Genomic DNA, 12,318 nt, shown 5'->3' with positions numbered 1-12,318 from the left:
GATATCCCTGACCGCGCCATGACGTGAATAGTCTGGGAGCAGCAGAGGCTAGGTCGAAAGGAAGGCCGAGAACTGATAAAGACCCTCCTGGATCGCAGACCATAGCTGAAAAGACAGAACCGAACGTCTCAGGTAAACCGCTCGAGGTCCAAAAAGGGAGGGAGCAGTCCGTCTAAAGGAATAGAGTAGAACCCTGAAAACCATACGTTCCTGGGAACGGGTACTTTCACTCCTGTGCGTGGTAGGTAAAGGACAGCCTGAAGAACTTCTGGAGCCTGCGATGTATGTCTTGGCGGGCGAAAACAGAAGGAAACTTCTTCCAGAAGAAGAAAGGTCGATTTTGTAGCCGAAAGTCGCTATCTCTCTCGAGATTGAAGCAACCTTTCCTATTAAAAGGACATTTAGACATGGACTGGGACAGCAAGGTGCATTTCCCGTCGGTGGCATCCGAAATTATTTGATCCAGCCTGGATCCAAAAGGACTATAAAACACAACAGGTGACCTGAAAAGGAAAAGACGGATCTGGGATCAGATCCAGGTGTGCCTCCTACTGTCACTAAGCTTAAACTGAGGTACTTTGTGCCTGTTGGTGGGTGTATACTGCGGAGAAGGAGCTAGGTTCCTTTTTTTGCATAGTGTCAGCCTCTTAGCGACAGCAGCATACACCCATGGTTATCTGTGTCCCCCAATGAAGCGATAAAGAAATTAACTTTTTTATTCTAATTTTATGAGAAGCGCCTGTATACTTTGAAAAACTGGCCGGGACTATGAACCTTGGATGACTAATCAGAAGTTGGTGCTTGGTGGTATCACCTGGTCCTGCTCCACTAGACAGAAAGGTCTACATACATATACAGTGAAAAAGAGCTGTCAGTCATGGGGAAAAGCAGACCTCCGACTAGTCATCATACACACATCGTGCATGGCTGGCTTTTCAAAGTATGTCTTGTCTGAGACAGGGCAGCCTTTCAGAGTAAAACATACACAACTGTAATAACACAGTAATTGTCTGCTACCTGCTGCTCCTCGCTCAGGCAGCATCAATCTCCGCTCAGGTTCCCTTTATTTGTTATGGGACCTTGTGGCCCTTACTAGCGAACAGAGCAATTAGAATCAAGCACCCTCCATATAATCTGTTTATTCAGGCAAATTTGAGACATCTTATTTTTCAGTCAAAGTCTTATTCAACTAATAAAATGTCTGTAACAACAACAAGCATTCACCTAGAAAGGCCTATAGGAATAGCTGAATATTTACAGTACACAGCAGTATTTTGAGGTACAGTGGTGGACAAATGGTGCCGAAAACTGTTCGCATGAAAGCCTCACCCATAATTACTCAGGTGACATATCCAAAACCAACCCAGGTTGTACCCAAACAATACTATCTTCTGAGATTTCTTGTACTAGAGTCTGCTAAATTGTAGAGTTTAAAGATCGACAAGGATCACAGTTTGCACCGATAGGGGCGTCTGTGGTGGTGAAGATCAATTTATTAAATATTTGGCTCCACACAAGTTGCCTCTATAATACACCACGCTGGTCTCCTCTATAGTTGTGCGAGGCTCAGATCACAACCATAGGGTTCTTTTGGACTGCTCTCTTCTATCTCCGTTATCTGTTTTGGGGTCGGGGTGGTATTGGGAGAGAGGAGCCACATGCGTGAAATATACATCATATCATATAGAAGTGATAATTGCCTATAGCTTGTGCACCTATAATCGACAATGCAGATCTATGCATACACAAAGTATAAGATTAAGTATACTAACATTTGTAAATAAAATACTTAAGAACAACAAGAATAAATAAACAAAAATCTATATTAATATCTGAACATTTGACCTGAACTGGTAGTTTATGCCTACAATTTAGCAATTTTAAATGAAACAGTTTTAATGATATAGTCACTTTATTAATTTTTATTTATTTTATTTTAAGAAAATCAAAATGAAATATTATTATCGCTAAAGTTTTGTGGTCTGAGAGATCACTAAATTCATAGTATTCCACAGTGGCAATTCAGCAGGGAAATCTTAATCAGAGTAAATTAGTCATGTAGAAATATCAATTTAGATTTGTATAGGTTATATGAGGCCAAAATCTGACACACCTTTATTCATTCAATCAAATAATAAAAATAGAAGACACAGACTATCTGGGGGAAAAAAAAACACCACCGATCACGACCGGATTTTTCCTTTGTATGATTGTATCTTCTATGCAGACTTCCCTCCCTAGAAGAACATTTTTACGGCCATTTTAGGTCGCTAGCTCAAAGAAGATTCACTGTACTACACTACAGTAAAAAGCTGAGGAGTACAGTCTCTTACACACGTGGCTATTAGCTTTACATATATATTTAACAGAATAGAATAGAAGTTCTTACCTCGGAGCGCGGGACAGAAAGTCTAAACAATGGGATAGTCAGTGTATCAGATGCTTTGGAAGATTTTCTAAAATCTAGGGGTGGAAATTTCACAGTTGCAATACCTTCTTGTTCATTAATAGATACAACCACGCCAACACTCCCAGATACACCTTTACCAAGTACCTAATGGAACAAGGAGACAATACAGGTCTGATCACTTCATACCTGGCTAACTACAGTAGGTATTAAAGGGAATCTGTCAGTAGGATCAACCCTCCCAAGCCAACTATATGGGCATGAAGGTCATAGGAAGCTCAATAAAATTATATCTTGATCCGATGTCTAATTCCAGAGAAATCCATATTTTTCCTATATGTAAATGAACTGTTAAGATTTATGGTCCGGACACTGATCTGCATGAGAATTGGCCTCCAGAGCTTATTTTAAAAGAAAGAAGAGTTACCAGTGAGACATGTAATGACTGACAGTCTGCTCTCCTGTTCTACATGTCTCACACTGGTAATCCCACTTTCATTTAAAATAAGCTCTGGAGGCAGATTCTTAGGGGAGATCAGAAACGCTCATTTGCATATTCGGAAAAATGTAGATTTCTCAGAAATAAGACATTGTATCACATATCAAGGTAGAATTTTATTTAGCTTTCAATTTCCTGCATGCTCATATAGACGACAATGTAATATACACACAGTTAGGATTTGGCTCAGCTTGCTGTTTCAGTGACGGCAGCAAATATCTGATTTACATAGTTGTAGTCTCATGTCGGCTAGAGTCTCTGCTGCTTCTCTCAAAGGAACATAGAGAGGAACAGTTGAGACTGTCAGCATATAACCAAAACTATACAAATCACATACTTGTGGTCGCTCTATGACCAATGTAACTGGTAAAGAAAGCTAAATCCTAAATTTGTGTTCATTACTCACAGCTAGGAATCAGCATGCTGCAGAGACTGCCAAGAATTTCATCAGGGGTGGAACGTCCTTTAAATTTGGCAACATACTGTATATTTCACATTAACCTGGCTAAATCACTCCAGAAGGTCCAAAACTAAGGGTGCAATTAACTTACAGCAACATCTTGACATTGGAGTCTTTTTCAAATCAATCCAATTGAACACATTAGGGCAGATTGTCTATTCTTAGACCGTGCAATCTAAAGGTACCGTCACACTCAGCGACGCTGCGGCGATATAGACAACGAGCCGACCTAAACTAGATCGCTGGAGCGTCGCTGTTTAGGTCGCTGTAGAGACGTCAAACACAGCAGCTCCAGAACGATGCAGGAGCGATCCAGTGACGTAACGGCGACTCACTTCTCGTTCTCGCTCCATGTCAAACATCGCTGACATCGTTGCTTTTGCGGTCAAACATGATGATACACGCCGACCTGGCGACGAAATAAAGTTCTGGACTTCTAGCTCCGACCAGCGATGGCACAGCGGGATCCAGATCGCTGCTGCGTGTCAAACACAACGAGATCGCTATCCAGGACGCTGCAACGTCACGGATTGTTGTCGTTGTCGTTGCAAAGTTGCTGAGTGTGACGGTACCTTAAGACTAGATAATCTTAAAAGTCAACAATACAGAAAAAATGAGTCCATCAAGCACTATGAGTAGCAGACCACATTTACACAAGAATTGCATTACATGATTTCAGAGTTTTTTCACAGCATAAAAGAACCAGCAGACCCATTTAGTCCAATGGCTTAACAAAACAATTGCATTACCTGGACCTCAGAACCAATCTTAATAGTCTCCCTGAACCCTCCTAGGGCACAGAGAGCAGCAACAGCTTGTCTTGATATGCTTTGCAGTTTGGCCAACTTCCTGCCACTACCACATCCATTCTCCAATATGCTCTCGGCATACTTGCCCAATTGGGGTATATGCATAAGGGCACGTGACAAGACCTACAAGACAGAAAGAAAAAAAAAAATAAGCCCACATTAAGAAATATAACAAATAGTATACTTAAGCCAGGCCTGAACAACATGCAGCCCGGCAAAGGATGTAGTGTAGCCCGCAAAGATTTGAGAGACTCTGGCTCCCACATTCCTATATTCAACTGTATTCATGTCTTTAAGATGCAAAAATTGAGGCAGAGCAGAGCAGCGCTAGTCAGTCACCACCCCGACGTGCAGTGATTAGGTTATCACGCCACACTGAGACCTCATCACACTGCTGCCGTCACCAGCGCCACAGTATGCGGTGTGTGTAATTACGGTGAAGAGCTATATGGGGGGGATATTGTGAATAGGAGCTGTGCGGGGGGAAAATGTTACAGAGAGGATTGTGTGGGAGGACATTATGGAGACAGGCAGCGTGTGGGACATTATGGAGAGGGGCATTGTGGGAGAAACATGGTGGACAGTGGTAGTGTGTGGGGAAATATTATGGAGAGGGGCAGTGTAGGGAGGATATTATGGGGAGAGGCAGCGTGAGGGATACCTTTTGCAGGAAGCACAGTAAGTGGTAATTATTTATTCAGGGGTACAGCATGGGAGGTACCTTTATTTATGGGGCAGTATAATGATACTTTTATTTTTAAGGGCACCGTGTCAGGATGCGGTGCTGAAGACAGAAAAGAGGGAAGTTTGCAGATACGAGCTCTGGGCATGAAATCTCATCATGGCATCTGTACTATGTGGAGACAAAAAAAGGATGGAAATGATCAGAGAAAATGCTACCTATAAGGTACAGGTACCTGGACTTAAATGTTTATTTCGGATTCTTCCTGCATCTCATCAGTACTGTGGTTCCTGTATGGTCCACAGGCTGATAATGGCTGGTAACAACTCCCCCCAGTATCTCCTTAGCATTTTTAAAAGACATACTGGGAGTTTCAGATTTACATGATACAACTGTATATGGGGCTGACCAGAAACTGCAATTGATCACTGTACTAAGCTTGGTGATGTATTCATGTACTGAATTTGGTTCTTATGACATAGCAATCTATAACATGCTTCATGCTAAAACTGAAAAATCCTCAAAATTTAGTTTTGAGATTATGAGGAGGATTTTATTAAATTTCTGCTCCAAAAACTCAGTTTAAGTTTGGGTGTGTTCACATTGATTTTTTGGAGCAGAAACTCTCAAATTCCTTCTCAATACTCAAAACTTGGTTCTGCAGATGCAGTCATGTAAATACCCTTTAAATTTTTTGGGGTCTCATTCAGATTCGTGACAATGTTGGCCTTGGACCAAAAATGCTGTTCACCCCTGCTCTAAGCTTAAACCGTTCTGACTTAAAAAAACAAAACAAAAATAACACACGATAAACTGGAGAATTCATGGTACCTATTGTCATTGTTTTGAGTCCTTCTGCCCCAATGCCACTCACTCTCTTCCCCTCTGCATCGTCTCAGCAGCACTGGACAATCTGTGACTGTGGGAAGAGTGTCTGACTTCCAAAGTACAGTATGTACAGGGCAGTCAGAGAAGCTGGGTGATTGTAGATGAACAGGGAACTGGTGGAGCAGAAGGGGACTACTAATTGAGGACACCGGTATTCTACCAATTTACTTATCCGCAAACTGATTTTTTTTTGTTGTGTTCTATCTTGAAGCAGAAGGTAATTGTGAAATGTAAAATCTGTCACCAGGTTTTAGCTACCTCATCTAAGAGCAGCATAATTTAGGAAGAGAGACCCTCATTCCAGTGATGTGTCGTATAGTTTACTGGGGGGCTGCAGTTAAAGTACAGAGTTATTAGATGTAGCAGAACTCAAAAAGCTGACAATGCCCACACCACAGCTTTCTATGTACATTGTATATTGATGGCAAGCTTCTAATCAGTAGTGGGGTGGAGCTGGAACAGGATGCACGCAAGCTGTAGTCCTGTAGTGATAATCTCCTGCTGATAAAACATTCATTGTATTGAGGGTCTCAGCCCCTACCTCATTCTGCCATCAGATTAAAGAGCTAAAACCTGCTGAAAGATTCCCTTTAACAATAGTCAACGTGACCCCCACCAAAAAAAAAAATATCTAAAATCTTGTGAAATCATGGAAACATTGAGACAATATGAAGAAAATAACATAACACGTCACCTTTTCTGCGGTTGTTGTCCATATCTGGGCTGCATTAGACTCAGGTGCCATCAGTAAACTATGAAGTAAAGCAATGACTTCAGCAGCCATGCTGTTCGCCACATGTCCACTGATAAAAGGACGTACAGGATCAGTTCTAAGTAAAGCAGAAGTCCATTACTAATAGGATTGTGAATGCATGATAAACTTAAAAAAACTAATAAAATATGATCAATATAAGAAGGGTGTGTGAAGAAAGAACCCCAGAGAATATCTAAGATTGGTCATGCGCTAAAGATAATAGAGACCCTTAAAGGACGATGTGGATCATTTTCTGCAGTCTGGCAGTATGGTTATTTGACGCCAAGACAAAATAAATTAACTTTATTATGTTCATATATCTGTACCTGGCAAGATCAGAATTTCTCTCTCTGCAGACAGAGGTCTGGGCAGTTTTCTTCTTGTCTCCAGTAGTAGACAGACCACTTGCCGTTTCTGGACTGACCGTTTCCACTGGTGGACCCACGCTCACTATTAAACCAGACTGGGCCCATTTGGTGGCTTTGCGGAGAGCAGCAGCTGATTCTTCAGTGATCACTTCACAGCAACCACTCTGCACAGTGAGACCGCACATAAACAAAACAGTACACAAGATACAATTATACAGAATGCTACATAATTATATATAAACTGATATTATACTTCTTATAAGTAGTGTGAACAGATACTGTTGCGCAGACATTACACGGTTTGCCCAGAGAACAGTATTTGTGGTTTTATGATCTCTATACGGACAGCTGCTTTATCCCATACTTTTTTTTTTTAATCAGCATAGCACTAAGAATAGATTTCTGCTTGTACATAATGTTTAAAAGTGGAAACTGAATTTAGGAAAATACTAACTTTAGTCATATCTCGATCCATTTTCACGACTTTTTCCATGTTTGCACCAGTGCCAAGTCGGAATGGACGGCCCTCAGAACTACTATAAAACACAGAAATAAGTGATATCCTGGGAAGTGACTAAGAGGTACAAAGATTGCAAATGCATCTGGGCTTGGGTGCATAAAAGATTAAATAATTAGTTGCTTAAAAGGGATTTTCTTACCTCAGCATAAGAAGAAAAAGAAAAAAAAAATTGAAGCAAGCTGCAAGTTGCTGTGCAAATCGGATCACGCTCTGCCATTCAAGTCTATAAATGAGAGGAAAACTTCAGACTGCACTCGGATAACAAGCGAGTGCAGTCTGACTTCCGTGAATGAAGAAGGAGAAATCTTGTTCTCCATCTTCTCCTCATCAATGCTAGGATTCTTTCATCTGAGAGAGTCGGATTACACTTAGCGGATATTCAGATTGTGATCAGAGTGTCATTTCCATAATAGATCAGATGCTCTCGCATGTGAGAATCTACGCTCATGTAACCCCAGCCTTACTGTGCTTCCCTGATGTGCAGAGGCAAAGCCCCCAATGCCTGCAGTACTGCATTGAACAGTGTGACAATACTGCTGATCTCAATTGACAATCAAGGAGAAGCGGACATCCCCCTGGCAAGCAGGAAGCTGGGGAGCAAGGTGCTCCAAAAAGTCACTGGTTAAGACCACCTCATTAAGAGATCCAATAATCCCTATCCAGCAATTACTATAAATGGCAGTAAGGTTGGGGGGGCGCCTCTAAAACATTTAACAAGACCTTTAAGTTATGCCTCCGGTGATAAAGAAGTGCAATCTAGGTTCACTAATTATTCAAATAATTAAAACATACCTTGCTCCTCCTCTTTGTCATACATGCTTTCTGCTTATATTGTGCTAAAAAATGTAATACCTGCAAACTTTAATATTTCATTCATTTTCAGATCCCCCCTCCTCATTTCCAGCTTTCAGCCTGCCATGCGTTTCATGTTTTCTCTGGTGGATTTGTCCTCCCAGTAATACATGCTGAATGGGAGGTATGTGACTCCACGATGCTGCTGCATTCACTAGCTGTCATGCATAAGCCCAGTTTCATTCCTGGAGCGATTTCTCTTTATAAAGCGCATAAAGAGAAAAGCATATAACTCCTATCTGCAACCTCAAAAAGCAGCCTTCCCTAATAAATTGAATGCTTTCCTCTTTTTTATTGCCCGATGAAGCTAGCAATAACGAAACTCGCATCCATAGAGTCCTGGTTTACTTGTGAATATCGTATATAGTGACCTCTTTGATGCGCCCTTTTGTGTTGTTAGATATACGCACAGATTATTCCAGGCATATGATAATAGGACACATACCTTTAGTAGATTGTGCATGAATTGTTATTAGCATCTCGCTTTAGGTGACTTCAGCTAATTTATTACACATGCACAGACGGAGTATAATGTAGCATTATTTTGGGGATGTCGGTCTATCTATATATAAGAGGCATCGTGATTACTCGCTAATCCTGCCCCCTGCACAGTAGCTCCGCCCCCACCTCATCACCACACAGAATCCCGCCCCCCACCTCATTACCACACACAATCCTGCCCAACCACATTACCACACACAATCCCGCCCCCCCACCACATTACCACACAATGCCGCCCCCCACATCACCACAAATAATCCCGCCCCACCACATCACACTCGCTAATCCTGCCCCCTGCACAGTAGCTCCACCCTCACCACACATAATCCCGCCCCCCACATTACCACACACAATCCCGCCCCCACCACATTACCACACAATCCCGCCCCCCACATTACCACACAATCCCGACCCCCACCACATTACCACACAATCCCGCCCCCCACCACATTACCACACAATCCCGCCCCCCACATCACCACACAATCTCGCCCCCCACCACATTACCACACACAATCCCGCCACCCCACATTACCATACACAATCCCGCCCCCCACCACATCACCACGCATAATCCCACCCCCCGCCACATTACCACGCATAATCCCACCCCATTACCACACATAATCCCGCCCCCACCATATTACCACACATAATCCCGCCCCCCGCCACATTACCACACATATTCCCGCCCCCCGTCACATTACCACACGAGGCTCCATTCCTCCACATTACCACACGAGGCTCCGCCCCCCACATTACCATACGACGCTTCGTCCTCACACATTACCACACGAGGCTCCGTCCCCCCACATTACCACACGAGGCTCCGTCCCCACACATTACCACACGAGGCTCCGTCCCCACACATTAACACACGAGGCTCTGCCCCCCACATTACCACACGAGGCTCCGTCCCCACACATTACCACACGAGGCTCCGTCCCCACACATTACCACACGAGGCTCTGCCCCACACATTACCACACGAGGCTCTGCCCCACACATTACCACACGAGGCTCTGTCCCCCACACATTACCACACGAGGCTCCGTCCCCACACATTACCACACGAGGCTCTGCCCCACACATTACCACACGAGGCTCTGCCCCACACATTACCACACGAGGCTCTGCCCCACACATTACCACACGAGGCTCTGTCCCCCACACATTACCACACGAGGCTCCATCCCCACACATTACCACACGAGGCTCCGCCCCCACACATTACCACACGAGGCTCCGTCCCCACACATTACCACACGCAACATTTCCTTTCTATGTAATTCAACCCCTTCAGCCATGGTAAACGTATATTTAATTGCATAATCACCAGCAGTGTTCATTAGATAGCAATGAGCGTGCCGAGCGTTAGCTGGCTGGAAACAGCTAGTTCTCATTATATTTTTAAAATACTATTTGGGCAGTCAAATATATTAAAAAAAACAAAAACGAGCCTATGGGATTCTAACAGATTTAAGATCACATTTTGAAAACAAATAATCTAAAATTATTTTTCTTCCTTGCACTTCGCTTATTACCTTAGCAAAGGCTGCAGGACTTCATGAGACGACTGATCTTCCCGTTTGTGAATAAAAATGGAAAGTTTGCCGTCCACAGCTTCACTTTCTTCCCCGATATCTTTATCACCCTTCTGAGAGCCCTTAGGACTGTTTTTCGATAAGCTGCTGTCTGGCTCAGAGGAGGTTGGGGAGAGAACTGTCTGACAACCTGCAACACAAGGCAGCAGGAAAGAACAAAGATAAAGATGTCAGAAGTGTGGGTAATGGGTAATAATAGCTCAGTAGTAAAGAGCAATCAGTTCTTAAAGGGGCGGTCCGAAGTCAAAGTCATTTTGTTCCTAAGTCCCTATCTATTTGATGCTATATTCTAAGCCATTTTCTAATATACTTGTTTTAAAAATTCCCTACTGTTCCCCAACTACACTAACAGCTATTTTATTTTTTTCCTCTACTTCCTGCATGATGATGATTTGCTTGAGTATCCCAGTGCATGCTGGGATACTCAAAGTGTCAGCAGGGTGCAGATGTTGCAGTCACTGTCGCAGCCCATGCCTGTAACGAAGAGTCATCAGTGACGCTGGTTTCAGGCGCGGTGCTGTCCCTGCTGTCTCCCCTGTGAGCAGTTTTCTGCTTAGATGAATAGTAATAAGCCGGGAACAGAGCGGTATCAGAATACCTGGAAGACCAGCATTGTCAGTCTCCTGTACGCTTGGTACAGTGACACCGCTGAGTTCCCGGCTTATTACTATTCATCTATGCAGACAACAGGGGAGACTCTGCGCTGTGCACATTGCACAGGGGAGACAGCAGGGACAACACCGCCCCTGAAACCAGTGTCACTGATGACGCTTTGCTTCAAGGAGGGAGAAAGTAATGTGACAGCGACCACAGATTCTGCCCCCGATGAGGATACTCAAACGAATTGTCATCAAACAGAAGGTAGAGAAAAAAAAAATACAATAGCGGTTAGTGTAGCTAGGGAACAGTAGGGAATTTATAAAGTAAGTGTATTAGAAAATAGCTTCGATCATAGCATCAAACAGTTAAAGAATGTTAAGAGCAAAATGACTTTGCCGTCGAACCAGCCCTTTAAATACTATATTTCCCTTTGTAAAAATAAAAATACCTTACCGTCGCCTCCCATACTGGTAGCATTTCAACAATATTGTCGCCGGGTCTGCTAAGGCTCGTATGACATTGCTTTGCCACGAGTGATTAAGCTGCTGTGCGCGCACTTCCTTTACGTGAACCTCGGATGGCTGGGGAGGTATGAACACTACAGCCCAATAGTATCCGCCGACTGCCTGCAGGGCACATGTGGCATAACAATAACATGTGAGCCTTGGGGGGAGATCCGGCGCTGATAACGTTGGCATGGCGTTGATATAGTAGGCGAGTATAATGTGTTTATTTTACATTGGGAAACATAGTATTTAAGGAGTTGTCCGAGTAGTGGACAACCCGTTTTAGTAAATCTTTTACACTGTCTGTTTGGTCGCCATGGGACACATCAGCGGTTTAAACCCCCCACCCCCCTCAAGTACTTCACTCCCTGAGAACATTCCGAACATACCTGGAACCACATAATCTGCCAATTTTGCCAATAATAGTGATGCAATTTTCGAGGCTGGATCACTCGGATCTTCTTGCTCGCTGTTAAGAGATGGTACAGAGTAGCTCCATGGTGGAAGCTCCACATTGCCACAATCTTCTACACTCATGAGAGGCAGAGCTGCGCGGCACAGCTGGAGGATTATGAGCACAAGCTTTGGGGACGGGCGCTGATCCAGTAGCAGTGAGAGGAGCTTAGAGACACAAGCGGGCTGGCTCAGTATTGCTTTCCCTATTTGACTCCTGTGTAAATAAGTTGTTACAATTATTGCATGTAACAAAATGATCCATGCAACAAACATCCAATATTTCTCAAAACAGTCTCTTGATTTAATTGGCGTCATGACTTAAAGTATTACTATAATGCTTTTTTTTTTTTTTTTTTTTTAATGTCAACAAACGATATCAGGAATATATGTTCCCGTTGTGTAGTAACATACA

At 43.3% G+C, this 12,318-nt stretch overlaps 1 protein-coding gene across 3 annotated transcripts in view; it reads right to left on the bottom strand.

Moving 5' to 3' along the window:
* The window catches only part of HECTD4 (HECT domain E3 ubiquitin protein ligase 4), a 258,154-nt gene that overhangs the window by 92,633 nt on the left and 153,203 nt on the right, over positions 1 to 12,318 (bottom strand). For 2 of the 3 annotated variants that reach the window (XM_077292459.1, XM_077292472.1), the window contains exons 36-42: positions 11,840 to 12,120; positions 10,285 to 10,474; positions 7,322 to 7,403; positions 6,826 to 7,031; positions 6,440 to 6,575; positions 4,116 to 4,298; positions 2,390 to 2,554 (exon numbers count right to left, since the gene is read on the bottom strand). In XM_077292459.1, the coding sequence (XP_077148574.1) occupies positions 2,390 to 2,554; positions 4,116 to 4,298; positions 6,440 to 6,575; positions 6,826 to 7,031; positions 7,322 to 7,403; positions 10,285 to 10,474; positions 11,840 to 12,120 (1,243 nt within the window). The remainder of the gene's footprint in view (positions 1 to 2,389; positions 2,555 to 4,115; positions 4,299 to 6,439; positions 6,576 to 6,825; positions 7,032 to 7,321; positions 7,404 to 10,284; positions 10,475 to 11,839; positions 12,121 to 12,318) is intronic. The other variant, XM_077292466.1, reaches the window with a different exon arrangement.

This window comes from Ranitomeya variabilis, chromosome 1 (assembly GCF_051348905.1).
Source record: "Ranitomeya variabilis isolate aRanVar5 chromosome 1, aRanVar5.hap1, whole genome shotgun sequence".
Classification (NCBI taxonomy): domain Eukaryota; kingdom Metazoa; phylum Chordata; class Amphibia; order Anura; family Dendrobatidae; genus Ranitomeya; species Ranitomeya variabilis.
Note: the sequence above shows the minus strand (reverse complement) of the source record. Positions and strands in the feature narration are given on the sequence as shown.